The following is a 16,602-nucleotide window of genomic DNA, read 5'->3' as shown; positions in this document are numbered from 1 at the left end:
ATTTATAGAATCACAAGTCAAATCTGAGGAAAAAAATGATTAAAAATATTGGTGACTTTGCCTCAAAATAGGATTCAGAAAGTGTTTTTTTTTTTTCAAAATCCAGATCATACATATTCTGCTACACATTTGAACAGTTTCATGACACCACACTTTTGTCAGAGCTGGATGTTTCCTGGTTCGACTCTTACAAAACAGACAATTAGCTGTTGGCCAGTTAAGGCGGGACACAAGTCATACATCCACCATACAGTTCTCCAATAGGTTTCTATTTAGGATTCTTTAAATGGTGAGCCCCTACTTTGTAATGTCTCGACTAAAGTATACTCAGTGAGCTGTGGGTGATATAGGTTAATCCAGAGATGGGAGTTTTTCTTAGTAGGTACGAGTTTAGTTGACCAACACTTTCTTCCCCCTAAATTCCTGAGATTCAAATACAAAGAGCCCTAAAAGTTCTGCAATTCTGTTGTAACCCTTGTGACAACACTTCCACCTCAAGACGAAGCTCACAAATGAAAAGAGAGAGGACCAATGGTGACTTTTCTTTCAAATACTAATCAATGTTCTAAAAGCAGAAAGCCTCAAACCATCAACTCCATCAATAAAATATATCAGAAACATCTTTAAAACAAAGTCCAGTTCATTTTCCAGAGACTATGAACTGCACCACAGTGTATAAAGGCTAGAACAGAGTGAGTGTAGGGAAGAACTACAACAGCTACGTCCACACTTGTTCTTTGAAACTCTTTCCTGCTCCCATTTTTCCAGCAGGTTTAACACAAAAACAAACCATCTGTCGCTCCTGGGCGCCGCGTCGACGCTCACATACACACTAATGCCGACAACCAAGGAGTGTAGGAAGCCTCTGAAAGCAGAACAAAAACCCACCGTAGTAGTGGCGACTGTGTTTGTGCGGCACGTGTGTTGATGTGCTGCACCTCTGTAACGACGCAGCCATGCAGCGGTCAGTGTGGTGGATGTAATTCAATCAGAAATGCGCGGTGAAGACGTGATTTCCTGTGAACTGCTACGGATGCTTGAGGCCGGGTGGATGTTTACACAGTTTGTGCATCTGAGTGTGTGCTCCTCAAAAAAAAAATTTAAAAGAAGGGAGACAATTCTGTTTACACAAGTTGAACACAAACTAGACGGAGGACTTGTTTATGAGTGTGTGTGGGGATCTGAAATAATCGTTTTCGCCCCACTGATCCGACTGTCAGGGTGATTGAGGTGGCGCCCGTTCGCCTCTTGTCTGTTTCGTAACAGCGAGGATCACCGAAGCGTGTGCTGGTGTGAAACAGAGCGGTTGTCAGAATGAAAGACTTGGTGATTGTGTGAATAAGAACACTTAGTTTTCATCCCTACTGTGTGATGCTAGTGTGAACAAGCATCTTCTTACTGCTTACATCAGCCTATTACAGCCACACTAGTGCTGGGCAGAGCTGCTACAAGTTTAACTACATTTCTGAGTATCGTGGCTGCTTTCTGAATCAAATAGTGAAGCTCTTTTATTATATGTATACCGACATGGGTGAAGGTACATCTGAATATTTGGGAAAACACATCAGGGGGATATTGGAGCATCAAACTCCATAATTGTGGTAAATGTTTGTGCACCAGTTTGTGCTTTTTCTGCACCAATTCAAGCAAAAATGTCTATTTATGTGCTGGAAAAGACTAAATTTAGGCATTAGGTGACAATTTTAAAAAGGAATATATATAGAGATTTAACTGCACTTTCTACAATAGATTCAGTGGTTGTATCAGCTTTTATTTTGCATAGTTGCTGAAGAAAATAACGTCACTGTGTGAGGCAGTGTTGCATTTATTACCAAAAACATTAGTGTTCCTCAGTGTTTTTATCAAGGCTGACAAATGTATGTATTCATTATATTCAAATCTGAGCCGATGTGTTCTTATATACAGTATATTTTCATAGATGACAAGATCATCTTTTATATGAGTATTATCATTTATATATGTAGGTTTGTGCTAAACCTGAATTTCCCTCCTTTACATGAGCTCATCTCTTTAACCTCTTGAGACCTGAGCTCTTGTTTGACGTGAATTTTTAACAATTTCTCTCTAAAAAAAAGAAAAAAATAAAGATAGTAGAAATATATTTAAACTATATATAAAATATATTTAAATATATATAAATTAAAAACAATTAAAAACTAAAAACAATTAAAAATTAAAAATAATAACTAAAAATAAAAAATACAAATAAATAGAAAGAATAAAAATAAAATAATGAAAATAATAAAACTACTGTGGTAATATAACCCAAAAATGTGATATCCACACATGTGGATGCCAGGTCTTAAGAGGTGAATCCACATTTACATGTTTAAATATGTGACTTCACATTTTTTATTGTGTGTCTTCAATCTGTGTGAGCTCAGATTTTTAATTTTTAATTCTATAAAATCTTTTAATCTTCTATAGTCCTTAAGCTAAAAAGGTGGTGTATAAATAAAATTACTATCATGTTAGAGCTAATCAGACAGTAATACCTCACTGAAACTGAGAAAAACGACTTGTGTTTGAATATAAAACCCATCACCAGACCTGTCTATTTGGCTTTGAATATATTTGCAATGACCACAAACATGTTTTGTTCTTGACTTTAAAAGTGACAAACGGAGCAAACGCAGCTGACGGTGACAGATGTGTTACAGTAGTGAGAACACTCACCGTGTTACAGAAACCCTGCTTTCAGCCTCCATGTCTGCCAGTAAGTCCTTTATTATGGCCTCCTCTAGTGGTGAATCTCTCCTACAGCGCTTCGGCTGAGGCCCACAGGTGTAGGATTCATGCTGAGCTGCCTCTTTCTGCTAAAGAAACTCACACAATAATCATTTCTGGAGCTCTGACCTATAGTTACATCACATTATTGGACTGTATTATAACATTTTGTGCTGAAATATGACATGCAAAAATTAAAAATACAGTTTCAAATCAACCATATCTACACTCAAATTCACTAACGTGGGCTGAATCTGGACTTTAATCTCTGTGACTGTGCTCACACCTTCTATATAACAGTACGGATTGTAGGTGCCACAAAAACAAAGGCGTGTTTTTAGTTTCTTTTTGCTTAAGCTGGCCACATAAAACATGAGATAACACAGTCTGACCCTAACAGTTGAACACTCCAGTCCGTCCTCTCACTCTGCTTTATGAGCAATATAAAAACTACTCACCTCCTCGGCTTGATTTCCTGAAACGAGATGAGTAAACCAACGTGAGATGTTGTTAAACCTGGAGAGTATCTTGTGGGTACGTTTGCTTCAGACAGTCGACTAGTTACGTTTTACAGGCTTGTTTACTCTTTAACATTGAAAAACACAATGAAGGTATGCAAGTACAAATCCAGCCAATCTGATGGTGAGCTCTTTAACTGCTTCTGAAGACACAACAGATGGATTAGGAGATGGATATGAGTCAAATTAAGCTTCCCAGACTTTGTGTTGTTGAAATAAAACAAGCTGCTGCAGCAGGTTCAGAAGCATCCTTATTGGTTGAAACACTTTCAGGTGCAAAGCAAAGCTGGGCGATCATCCAGCAGATGTGCCTCCATTCTCACCATCCTGCATGTTTTTCTCCAGGTAGAGGATCAGAACAAACGGGTAGACTGTCAGGTTGTCGCTGTGTTTGTACACTCTCTCCCACCGCTTCTTATCTGGCAGCTACAGTTAACAAAATACAGTCAGTTTGCGACATAAAACATGAACCTATTATGTGATGTAAAAGTACTCCTGGTCCTGCACAGGAACAGAGATGTGTGATGCACTAATCCTCACATCACTTTAATAGAACAGAAATAACGATGACCAATGTGGTGCGAAAGGATACACGGAAAGACGGTGTAGTGGGCGGTGGAGAAGGGCTGGAGGCCGTCCAGGTTGCCGAGAACTGTTCTAATAATTTCCTAAATAAAAGAGGAATTAATTTTTAAAAAAGAACAGCGTGTCAAAACAACGACGTGTGAACGCTGACACAGTGAGCGAGTGGGCGAGCAGCATCCATAATTACCTCCAGTTCCTGATTGAAGCGCTCTTCTTCTTTAACCTCCTCCCCACTGATGAGATATATCAAGAACATTTTTATCCCAACGGTGTTGTTGTACAGACGTTTGAGTAACTTATTTCAAAGCTGATTACAGCATAGCACGCTGTATCAATCAGTGGAGGCGATTCTCCAATGCAGGACATGCATGAAACAGCATTATGTTAAAGCTGAAATGCTGCTGAGCTTTGAGAAACATTAAATATAGTTTAGATAAAGAGTCTTCTTGACTCACAAGGCAAAATGGCTCCAAGGCTTTCCTTAGAGATCAGTTTTATATCCCTGACTAAAGACAGACAGATCCTGTGAGGCCTCAGATTCTCTTCTTTTGCAGATAAAAAGACACGTCAACAGGACACGTATTGTCAGCTGTTTAAAGAATAGAGTGGAAAAGAATGTTTCCTCTGTTGCCTGAAGCTCAGCTGTGCCCCCCGGCAGCTCTTGAGATTGAATAACATTTTACAGCACTTTGAAGAATCAAATCTATCAGGAGAAAAAGGGGATGAGACGCGTGGAGGGAACCAATGGGTGGACCTCAATCAGCACCGGCCTGATTTCAAGCAGCTCTTTTATTCTGCTTTGAAGAAATATGTTTAGTAAAAGAAAAAAAACAAGGAACCAATAATGGGGGATGTATTTAAACAAGAAACTGTAGTTGCTCTAATCCAGACCGCAGCCTCTGTTTCAAGCTCAGCCTCAAGATGTTTCCCTGAAGCTACTCTTGATCTCCAGCCTGGTAAAGAAAGCTCAGAAATGACTACTTCTTAAGGAAACCTAAGAAAGCTTAGATTGTGCCAAGTTCTTGTTAAGTTTAACAAAAGAGCAACAGAAAGCAAAGTGGAAACATCACAAACTACTATCAGTCGTGTGGGCCTGAGGGGCAGGTTGTGAGATGAATTCATTCTCAGTTCACTATGACAGTAGTTTTATTTTTATTACTCTATTAAGGTGGCTCGGTGGTTAGCAACGTTGCCCTGTGACAGACTGGTGACCTGTCCAGGGTGTCCTCTGCCTTCACCCTGAGTCAGCTGGGATAGACTCCAGCCCCCCACGACCCTAGTGAGGATTAAGCGGTGTATAGATGATGGATGGATGGATTATTTATCGCTTCTTGTCTTTTTTACGAGTATGCAGTCTTGTGTTGCATAATGACAATTAAATAGACTCTTGAATCATACGCTTTTCACTTGGAATCATCTTGGTGATGAATAAAAAGCCCAACTGCCTAATTTCTAGTTATGAATAGTATCTGCCAGCGACGCTCATCCAAGATGTGACTGAATGTATTTAATAAAATGTCATTTCTAGCTCACAGCTCCCATCAAATACTATTTCAAGCTTGGATGTGAGGTGTTATTTTTGTCACTGCTTTCCTCTTGTTTTGGTTTTTCTGGACTTAGTTCAGTTTTACTTGACCATGTTGGTTCAGGATGTGTCAGCAGCCCTATAGAGAGATATGCATGTACTCATAAAACTTTAATGTGTAACATTAAGACCTAAAAGGCATAACTTGGATCAATCCTTGAGATTGTTTTTAATAACTTGAGGGTTAAATAAATAAGTGTATTATGAGTCGTCATGGTGTACTTGAACCAGAGAAAGTTGACTATTTGTCCTGCAGAGATTTGCCACCCATTGATGTAAAATAGCCATATTAGCTTCTCTTCATTGTCTCCCTATAAAACCCTAAATTGAGTTTTCTTCATCTAAAAGCTCTAAATGACTACAATCTATCTTATCTTAAGACCTTATTGTTCTACAGAACTTGTTGCTCTCAGAGCGCCGGTTTACTTATTGTGCTTAGAGTTTCCAGAATGGATCCTTTGCTTTAGATCCATCTCCTAGTTTAGCTTTGAGAGACAGACACCCTCGATACTTTGAGGATTAGGCCTCACACTTTTCTTTATTTTAAAGCTTATAGTTACGGCTGCTCAGGTGACCTTGAACCGTCCCTTAGTTATGCTGCTATGAGCCTACACTGCTGGGGTGCTTCCCATGCTGATCTCTCTGTATACATTTATACGTCCCCATTGCCTGTCACCAGCTTTTTGTTTCCTCTTTCTTGTGTTTTGTTCTCTTTGCAGGCATCTCTGGCTGCAGACCTACACGTTTCTGATCTCTGACCTCCCAAATGTTTATTGTTCTCCTGCGATCGTCTGTTTTCTATGTGCTTTTCTGTTCTCTCCCCCCTTTATTGTCAACCCATCTGTTTGACACAGATGAGCCTGATTTTGTTGTTTTATTTCCTGGTAATTACAGTTTTTTTTTCATCCCATTGCTGCAAAGTGCTTGCTCAAAGGGAATCCAAAGCAAACTATTTTTGGTGTCTCTGTATAATTTTGCAAGGTTAATGTTAATTGAGTTGTGTTTCTGTGCCACCCAAGTGTGAGTAATTGTCAGTAATTGTCCGGCTCCATCACTGCTAAGACCAAAGCAAAAGAAAATAAAGGAAGGTAGAGCATGTTTTTAATCTTAAATTGAGGTTTCAGCCCGTTTGTGTCTTGCCTGTAGCTGTTGCCTCCTCTGATCTTGAACTTGTAGATGAAACTACCAGCTTTAAAGAATCTAGTTTCTGGGAAGGGGAAGCAGAACGCCTGCAGCGGCATGGCTGACCTACAGGGATCTGGAGGAAAAAATACAAATTAATGTATTAATAGGTGGATTTATGGTCGTGTGGGAAACCAGAATATAAAGTACTAATATGACTTTGGGAAAAATAGCAAATGAAAGTCTTAATTGGTGGACTTTTGGTCATGTGGGCAATAAAACATACAGCAGCTGCGCATGTAAACATCACTGATGAACATGTTGCTAGGTATGCAGCTATATAGAATAAATTTAAAATACACTCCTGTCTTCACTCCAAACTCTCTCTACTTTCATTTTTTCTTAAAATTACCGTAATGTCTACAGAAAACGGCGACCACGGAGTCACCACCGGGCTGTTTTCTCCCTCCGGTAGACGTTAAACGGTTAAAACCGTCTCCGTCAATAAAAAACTCCACTCGACTCCAGATTCGTCAATGTGGCTGAATTCCCGCCTTCCGGTGTTTTGGGCTGCGTTGATTGGTTGCAGCTTAGACCAATCAGCGGCGTGAGAGCTGGAGTCACTATGGTGACGGCGAAAACCGCCCAGCCGGTCACATGACCGTCAGCTGACCACGTGTAGCTAGCGGCGAGTTGCAAACGCTCATGGTGAAGTTTGGAGTTGTGGTCTTTACTCGTGACGTTTTTTTTTTTGTTATTAACCGTTTCTGTGGCGTTTTAAAACCCGACAGGACGAGGCAGGTCTTTTCTTTATAAATATTTCCTGCGAAGCGACCTAAAAGGTGCAGTAGAAGTGTTTATTATCGATAACATTTAATAATTTAATTGTGATGTTTCGGTGTTAATTCATGCTGCGTCACTGTCACCATGCTGTCATACTATAGCTTTTGTACATCCTGCACATACTGTACGCTCCTGTGTTGTTGCACATCAGTGTTTGTACTCACTGTGACGTCCCAGTATTTTAAACCTGTCATTATAAACTTGTTTGCACTTCCTGCTGCTCCACATGTCCCAACACAAGCACACGTCAGTTCATAAAGTTCATAAAGTTTAGTTCATTGTGTCCCAAACTGTCCTCATGCAACCCTTTGCATTTAGATGTTTGTGCAGTAATTTGTGCCTTTCTCTATCAGTGTATTTTTGAAATGTGTTCATTTATATAAAGCAAAACAGGTGATAAACGTGATGAAGTAATGCTCTCAGGTGTTTTTATATTGCTGTCAAGATTTTATCTCTTGTAGATAAGCTTTTCTCATTTAATATTTAATATTATGTCTCTGAAGTCAACACACATACAGGCTGGATTTACTCTTTTGTCTTCTTGTGTTATTTGTTTCTAGAAACTTCTTTAAATGTGCACATGGCAGCTTTTCACATCTTTTTAAACCCCTGGACTTTTATAACTAATATATGTTTCAAGATGATATCTGCTCATGTTTCTGCACAATCAAAACAAGCGTTGTAGCTGTTTCTCAAATCCATGTGTCCCCTACGTTCCCTCTGAAACCTACATCGGTACATAAAGCGTTACACTGCATTGTATGACAGTGTGTGTCCTAGTGAAGTGTAGGGCTTTGGTGCAACCTCTGTAACACTGTCTGCTCTCCTGTAGCTACTTTGGGATCTTTAAAGCGTGCCACTTCTCAGTCTGAAACCACAATAATACGCAATGCTTGTGACATAATGAAACTAGCATGAAGGGTTATGAAACACCAGCTGATCTCATTGACCGTATCTAAGAGCTGAACTCTGTGAGCTGCTGTCTACACTGAGCAGGCACTTCAAATACCAGTTTTCAGTAGAAACACTGTCTCTCTAAACTCTCTCCCTTTCTTTGACAGTGTTGGGCAGATCAGGCCAGATGTCCTCCTCCTCTTCTGTCGACCTAAATACCGGGGTTCAGATGCCCCTCCTGGGTTTGGGGACCTACAAGTTGTGGGGTCCTGAAGAGGTGTATCGGGCCGTGAATGCTGCTCTGGCTGCTGGTTATCGAGCCTTCGACAGTGCAGCCGTCTACCGGAACGAAGCCGACTTGGGTCGAGCGCTGAAGGAGCTCCTGCCCAAACATGGCCTAACCAGAGAAGATGTGTTCATAACCAGGTGATGCACAGGCTGCTACAAGAGCACAGCATGAGGAAAAATCTTGGCTGTAGCATTATTCCATTTCAACTCATCCTGGGCCTTCTGCTCGACCAGCTCTGATTTGCTTGAAGCTTTTTGTTCAGTCACAAACTATAGATTTTTAAATGGAATCTGTGAAATTGAGTATTTAAAAAAATTTCTGAGATTTTTGTTTTTTTAAGTTGCTTGTCGACCAACTTTTAGCACACTTTATTTTGCATAATATCTCAAGCATTGTTGATGAAAAAAGCCTGGAATTTTGAAAAAAAAAAGAAGAAAATGAAATATGTGCCCATATTTTTAAAGAGTGACTCTTCTTAGTTATATTTGGAGAACTATTTTGAAACTCCAGAACTCTTTTCTACTCGTATCAGGCCATCGAGCAATATTTTTGTTTTTGTGGTACAACTTGTCGTACCTGCTCAGTCAGTTATGAAAGTTGAACAAAAATAACTTTACTTTCATAATCACAGGTTGTTTTATCTGAATCTATTACATCATTAGTCATAACAGTGAAAATTTCAAACATTACTCTTTTATAGTTCCTGAGATATTGTCATCCGTCCGTTCATTTTCTTCCGGTTATCTGGGGTCGGGTCGCAGGTGCACATCCCTCTTCCCAGCAACACTCTCCAGTTCCTCCTGAGGGACCCCTCCAGTGAATTCTGGCTCTACCTCGGGTCTCCTCCCAGGCAGACATGCCCAGAAAACCTCCAAAGGAAGTCACCCAGGAGGCATCTGGCTTCTTTCGATGTAAAGGAGCAGCAGCTTTAATCTGAGTTCCTTTGGGTCGAGCCCAGCCGCCCTACGGNCTTTAATCTGAGTTCCTTTGGGTCGAGCCCAGCCGCCCTACGGAGAAGCTCATCCCGTCTGCTTGTACCTGTGATTTCTTTCTTTAGGCCACTACCCAAAGTTTATAACTATAGATTAGATAGATTAGGGTTGGAATGTAGATTAACTTGCAAATTGAGGGCTTTGCGACTCATCCTCGTCTTCACTACGATGGTCCGGTGCAACGCCTGCATTACTGCTGATGCTTCAGCAAGTCATCGGTCCATCTCACCCTCCATTGTGTCGCCACTCACCAGATCCTGAAATACTTAAACTGTCTCGCTTGGGACAGCATGAGTTAAAATATTCCAAAAAAGCATTTTAAAAATCTTTACAATCTCACAAGTATCTTTGTAAATATTCATATTGTATGCTATAAAAATTTCAAGCAAATCAGAGATGGTTGAGCAGAAGTAGTTTTAACTGGTTTGACCTATATAGAATTGTATGTCGAATGTTTTCTGTTTCCCACTGCAGTAAAACGAACAATGCCTGCCTCTACTTGCTTGGATTTCACAGCCACATCACATGATCACATGAGGGCACGGAGGCTGACTTTCATGCAGATCTCTCCCTCAACAGCCTTGTTTCTCTCCCCTCTCGATGCAGTAAGCTGGGCCCTAAGGATCAGGGTGAGCGGGCCATGGACGGCGCCCTCCACAGCCTGGCCCAGCTGGACTTGGGCTACATCGACCTCTATCTGATCCACTGGCCCGGCACGCAGGGTCTGGTAGTGACTGACAAACGCAACCCAGGTTCGGGAACATAGCTTTTGAAAACACATGTAAAGCAGTTGAAGTGATGTGTTGTGTTTGCAAGCAGAAAAATGCTCCACTAGTTAGGAGATAAAATTCAACCTGTCTTCTCACATTCCTCTTCTGCAGTGCAGCTGCACTTAAGTAACATCGATGACGTGACTCTTACTTAATATTTGATCTCAGGCAACCGAGCTCAGAGTTGGGCCACACTGGAGGAGCTGCATAACCAGGGGAAGCTTAAGGCCATAGGAGTGTCCAACTACACCCCGGCTCACATGAGGGAGCTGATGCAGAGCTGCAAAGTCCCTCCTGCAGTGCTACAGGTACAAGATGGGAGGCTGGACGCATACAGTCCTCTATATGCAAACACTAAGATTTTTCAGGTCACATGAAGCCATTTTTCCCTCTTCAGGTAGAGTTTCACCCACGGCTGTGCCAGGCAGAGCTGAGGAGTGTCTGTGAGGAATATAAAGTGTGTTTCCAAGCCTACTCCTCCCTGGGGAAAGGAGAGCTGGTCACCGATCCTGCAGTCACGGAGGTGGCCAAGAACTGCAAACGCACACCTGCACAGGTAACCCCAGTCGCAGCAAACATATCTGCTGCACAAGTCAAGGGTTTGATTACGGCCTTGTGCTTCCCCTCCAGGTTCTGCTGCGCTGGGCGGTGCAGCAGGGCGTCCCGGTGCTGCCCAAGTCATCGAATCCAGACAGAATACAGGAGAACGCCAGACTTTTTGACTTCACCCTGAGCGACACGGACATGGACAGACTGTCAGCTTTGGACTGCGGCCACAAGTACTGCTGGGATCCGTCAGAGGTGGCCTGAAACACAAACTGGGACACTAACTCTCCTCCATGATGCCTGCTGTGTGGGGAATTACACATGCAGCTTAGTTTTTACATAATCAGATCAACTATTGTTATTACCCATATTCCACAATACACCGAGAGCCGTTTCAGTCAGTATTTAAAGGTTTTTGTTGCCTGATGATGAATTTTCATGTTTACAGATCTGCTCTTGTGCCATCACTTTAAGACTAATTCCACATTCGTCACAAGCTCTTGCCTCACTCCTGTGTCTTTTCATGTTCTTACGACTTATCTGCGAATTACCACAATCTCGGGACTTCAAAGTCGTCGAATTTTAAAGAAGCACAACAAAGCGAATCTCTTTAAAACCACTCTTAAAATTATTTATTCAGGACAGCATATACCAGAGGTTTCACAGCTGTAGAGAAAATACATTTACAAAAAGTCATTAAAAACTGATAAAGAATCCAACAAAAAAAACAAAAAAACAAAAGGAAATATTAAAATTCAATTTTCTCCACACACATCTCCAGATTCAAGTAATACTAAGGATGGTTGCAAAACTCCAGGTGCCCAGGCAGGTTTTGTTTTTTTCCTCTGGGGTGTGTTCACTGCCACAAAATCAGAGCCACAAAACGACTTGCTTGTTTTTTTGTTTTTTTTTCGTGACAGTAAACGCACCTCCACATATATTGTGCTTTTTTTTTTTTTTCCTTTTCTTGAGCGTAATATGCGACAGCGAGCAGTAAAGTTTAAGGCGGTAATTGGGTAAACAGACAAGGCTGGCTATGCGGTGTCACATCACAGGTTACAGCGTGTTCAAGGCAGTTCATTACAACATTATAGTACTCCGGCTGGACTTCTTATTTTCAAGAGAGTAAAGCGTTTCTATCTGGCCCCGACCCTCTCAGCACCATGCACGTGTTCTCCGCCAGCTGATCCAGTTGTACTACTTGTGTCAAAGTACATGCACAGGTCTATTTGGAGTGTTAAAATGTAAAAAAAAAAAAGAAGAAAAAAACTGAAACTCATGTGTGATATCATAAAACAGTGGATGTACTCCTTTTTCAACAGTTTATATTTGACAAATGATCAGTCAGTGGATCTCGCACAGTCAAGTCGATGCAAACATAGTAAAGAAAAGCTTCCAAGACAAACTAACCCTAGCAATGAAAAGCTTCAAAGACAACACAAACGCCGCCCTCGGCCCTGCACACCCGAGCACTTCGCAGCTCGACCCGACGAGTCGAGAGGAAGAGAGTAAGACACAAGTAGAACAAACCTATCACCACTTTCAATAATCACATTGATAAACAATTCACAACTAGCCCAATCTTTTTTTATTTTTTTATTTTTTTATACCGAGCTGTATGGGAGTGCTGATGATGCAACTCTATTTTATTGTGAGCTGCATGTGCCAAGTATTCCTAAAAAAAACAACACATAAATATCAAATTTAGCATCAGCACTCCTAAAGCTAAGGCAGATTAAGATCCCATTTTATTCACCTCCCAATGCAAAGTGAACAACCCACGTTTAAACAAATTCTTTTATACACAGGACTTGAAACTGATTTTCCTAAACAAACAAAATAAAAAAAGTAAGTGGAAGTCCCTTATATCTCTGAGTTCATCCTTTTTCTGCACTGGGAGCTGAGTAAACGAGGCCAAAGGCTAGCGTGTTGGCTCCTTGTACAGCAGTTAATTCATCCCCTTCCACTTCCTTAAATATGCTCGTTAACGTTTACCAGTTGGATTGTACACTGCCTATTGCTGGTTAAGCCTTGTAAATAAACTTCTGGCTGAACTGCCTTGCTTATAACCCCCAACCCCTCTTGCCATTTGATAAAATATTAACAAAATATTTACACGTAAAAATTCCAACGATTGTTTTTTTTTTTCTTCTTTTTGCTCATTCAAGGCTTTATAAAGATAGATTCTTATTGGTTTGTGCTTTTATATGTATGTTTAATGTCATCCGCTATAATCTAACCCTGAAAGTTTTTACAAAAGATATTATTTCTGCATCGTCAGAGATTGTCCTTTTACGAGATTGTTCTCCTTTTGATAAATTTGAGATATAAAGCAGTTAGTGATAGTCGAGCTGTATTAAATGGTACTGGCTTGCGAGTAGCAGTGCAGGAAGATGGATTATAGACCCCACGTAGAATGCCTTAAAAAATCCTTCCTTTTTTTGTGTTTTTTTCTTTTTAACAAAACTTGCCCGCAGATTGTTTTGGCACACACTTACAGTTATCTTTATGAGCTTGTGCAAATCAAACATTTGGAGCCTTAGTTAACACACACAGACACTGGTGATTTCCTTTAAGAAAACGAGGAAGGAAATTCTAACAGCATTCAAGGTGGCCTCAAATAGTCAGGTGTTTGGATTTCAGTACATTTATCTCAGCATCTACAGTATATTGCATAGTGTTGATGTGAGAGACAGTTGAAAGAGTAGGAATCTTTAAACTGAGTGGTCACCACCTCTCCGAATCCACTAGTATGCCAGTGTTTCTTTGTGTTTTTTTTTTTTTTTCCGGAGATTGCGTCTCCTCTCGTGGCTCATCCTTTCATCCTTCAGATTGCCAACAGTCCATCCTCGCGCCTGCTGACTGACTTTTAGTGTTGCACATCGGGCTGCGCAACCTTATCCGTTACATCACAATCGACACAAATACAAAAAAAAAAAAAGAAAAATTCAAATATAGTTACCGATGACATATAAAAACGGCTTTTCTAGGACGGGACTCATTGAGTACGCACCGTAGTGCTATTTACTGCATGTCCCATTCAGCCACGCCTTTTCGTTTGGATCCTTCCTTTTTATTTTTGTTCTTTCTTCCGTCGCAGGTCGCCCTGTTCAATGCCTCTCTGGGCCTCCCCGTAGCTGTCTTCTCCATCGATTCCTTCATCCCTCAAACGTCGCGTCGCTCTTGTTTCCTCTCTCGGTGCCTACTCATTGCGATGTGTGTGGTTTTCATGGTGGTTGTTCTCTCCCTCCAGCTCCTGGTGACTAAAGAGGTAGCTCCACCAGCTTTTAGAGTGGTGCATCTGTTTGGCCGTCCCTGCACTCCTCACCCTCTTCATCTCCTGGAAAACACAGAAGCGCAGTGTTAAAAATAAACCAGTCATACTAGGAAAACTCTTTTTTTGTTCCCTACTGGATCCTGGTGTAATCTGGTTCTTTTTGTTTATCACAAACAGATCTGTTATCGCCGTCTTTCTTAAAGTAATGCCAGATCAGATTTGTCTTTTGAAACCACCCTTCGTCCATCTTCTGACCCCTCAGTCTTACCCCTTTATCTAGCAGGCTGTCAAACTCGTCGCTCATCCTTCGCAGCTTCTGGCCGTACTTCTTGGCGGCCCACAGTGCAGGTGGAGCCGACTTAGACCGTCCCCTGAACGGAGCTCCGTCAGTGGGCGTGCCGGCCTCCTCTTCCCCCCTGGCCTGGAGCTCCTCGTCTCTGGAGACCGTGGTCGCGTGGGACTCTGAGTTCAGCCTGATCCGGCCGGCGGCTACACGGGAGAAGGAGAGGTGAGTGAGGTTCCCAGGAGCACCATCGGATTAACGTAAAGCACCAGGAAAATGAGCATTAAAGAGATTAAGCAGGGATAGAGGAACTTTAATCACCAGTTATCACTCAATGTATTCAAAAACTGCCGAGGTAAGACACCAATAACACCCCTTTCTACTGCTTGGAATCTATTCTAAGCGCATATGTTAGCGTTCACTTCAACTAACAATGCAATCTCATTTTAGCATCCCAGCATGCAAAGTAAACACCAGATTCAAAAAATGACAGATAAACAGATAATGGGGATAAAAAATGGCCAAAAAGTTTCAGACAATCAGTTTGGTTTACATCACTGATGATTTTCCCGTAATTGTGCAAGAATAGGACCTACTTTGCCACAGCTATGACGGTGAAAGGAAATGAAAGCAAGAGAATATTTACTCTTCTAGTTACACAACCTTGACTGAGATTCATGCTGATGCCATAAAGCGTGTGACTCCATATCACTCCTGTCACATCCTTGTCTGCTATGCTGACACACACACGATGCGTAACTTGGGAAATTCTGGAGTAGTTTCACAAATATAACAAAGCTTCTATGAAAACTAAAGTGCTGACAGATGGAGCAAGTTTAGATTGACGTGAACACTGGCAGACAAGTAAACACGACAAAAAAAAAAATGTGATTTGAGTCCCATCTGGAGCAGGCTTCAGGCACGGAAGCTCAAGTATACTGAATAATACCCATGCTGAGGCATATTGTGTAGTCAGCGTTTCACCATTTAACCGCTCAATTTTCCCATAATCCCTTTTGTTTTCCCACCTGGGGTTCTGAGTTCAGGTAAGGCGAGGTTGCGGCGCTCGAAGACATGCATCGGCTGTTCTGCTGGTGGATGGTTGTTTTCTCCCTCTTCTACCTCCTCCGGGTCGGACTCGCTGCCACTAATAGAGAATTGTGCAGCCATCGTGACATCTGAAAGGACAGAAATCAGGACATATGAGAAATGGTTTTACCTCTAAATGAAACATTGAACAAAATCAACCACAGTTGGTTAATAATTGTGTTGCAGTGCCCTTGACCTGCCTCGGTGAACCACAAAACAGACCTAAAGCTTGTTTTTCATAGAAATTACGCACAACTGACCTTATAATTGTTTAGTATGAGGAAGATATGACAACTGTGCTACTATTTTATTGCTAAAAAGCACGTTGGTTAGTTATTAAGGAGTCATAAAATGGCATCATCTATTGTATCGCAGATGCAGCCACCTGTCTAACACACCCAGCAGCAGCCTATCTATCTATTTACTGTCCCTGACATTAGCCAGTCCAAAGGTATTTCAGTGCACCAACCACAGAGATAACCGACTTGTTTTGGCAACACGGAGCCGTATTTACTGCTAATACGTACTCGTTGTTACACTGTAGTTAAAGCGGCCGACAGACCTTCCTCTCGGGTCAGCACACCGACTCGCTCGTGTTGTTGTTGTTGACTGAAGAGGACAAAAGAAACTTCGCACAGGGCGGAAGCTGCCGCGGCTAACTTTAAGCTAACAGCGTCCGCGAGAAACGACAGCAAACATGTTTCCTTACCCGAAATCTCTCTAGTGTGAGTCCGAGAAGTGTGTGTTTGGTCGGCTTCGGGCGGCCGCAGCTGCTGTTGTTGTTATCCGACTCTTGTCTGTTTTTTTTTTTTACTGTACAGTACTCTGTAGCTCCGCGCTCACCCAATCGCCGCGCGTCACTGCTCAGCCGCGGCGCGCTGACGTCACTGTTGCGAGCGAGCACCGGGCTGCGGCTTTGTTTGTCTCCTTCCCCTTACCGTAATGCACAGAGCACACGCGCAGTGCGATTCTACACGGGCAGGAAGCAAGGCCAGGGGCGCATCCCAGAAGTTCTCGTAGGGGTGCCCAGATGGAGACAGACAAAAAAAAAACAAATTCCA

At 41.8% G+C, this 16,602-nt stretch overlaps 3 protein-coding genes across 3 annotated transcripts in view; 1 reads left to right on the top strand and 2 right to left on the bottom strand.

The window, feature by feature from the left end:
* Positions 1-6,677, bottom strand: part of majin (membrane anchored junction protein) — an 11,166-nt gene extending 4,489 nt beyond the window's left edge. Inside the window, exons 1-6 of the mRNA XM_008286855.1 lie at positions 6,577-6,677; positions 4,039-4,084; positions 3,859-3,934; positions 3,590-3,685; positions 3,207-3,223; positions 2,698-2,837 (exon numbers count right to left, since the gene is read on the bottom strand). Of these exons, the coding sequence (XP_008285077.1) occupies positions 2,698-2,837; positions 3,207-3,223; positions 3,590-3,685; positions 3,859-3,934; positions 4,039-4,084; positions 6,577-6,677 (476 nt within the window). The remainder of the gene's footprint in view (positions 1-2,697; positions 2,838-3,206; positions 3,224-3,589; positions 3,686-3,858; positions 3,935-4,038; positions 4,085-6,576) is intronic.
* Positions 6,678-7,259: 582 nt separating this feature from the next.
* LOC103360918 (prostaglandin F synthase) lies at positions 7,260-12,569 on the top strand. Its single transcript, XM_008286853.1, has 6 exons — positions 7,260-7,400; positions 8,463-8,721; positions 10,183-10,328; positions 10,515-10,654; positions 10,744-10,902; positions 10,977-12,569. The coding sequence occupies exons 2-6, from the start codon at positions 8,483-8,485 to the stop codon at positions 11,154-11,156; spliced, it is 864 nt and encodes a 287-aa protein (XP_008285075.1). The 5' UTR covers positions 7,260-7,400; positions 8,463-8,482; the 3' UTR covers positions 11,157-12,569.
* Positions 11,971-16,402, bottom strand: badb (BCL2 associated agonist of cell death b). Its single transcript, XM_008286854.1, has 4 exons — positions 16,251-16,402; positions 15,481-15,630; positions 14,438-14,658; positions 11,971-14,232 (listed from the first exon to the last, which is right to left on the bottom strand). The coding sequence occupies exons 2-4, from the start codon at positions 15,620-15,622 to the stop codon at positions 14,095-14,097; spliced, it is 501 nt and encodes a 166-aa protein (XP_008285076.1). The 5' UTR covers positions 15,623-15,630; positions 16,251-16,402; the 3' UTR covers positions 11,971-14,094.
* Between the last annotated feature and the right edge of the window lie 200 nt (positions 16,403-16,602).

Source organism: Stegastes partitus, unplaced genomic scaffold (assembly GCF_000690725.1).
Source record: "Stegastes partitus isolate 25-593 unplaced genomic scaffold, Stegastes_partitus-1.0.2 Scaffold474, whole genome shotgun sequence".
Lineage (NCBI taxonomy): Eukaryota > Metazoa > Chordata > Actinopteri > Pomacentridae > Stegastes > Stegastes partitus.
This window is presented reverse-complemented; position numbering and strand designations above follow the sequence as displayed.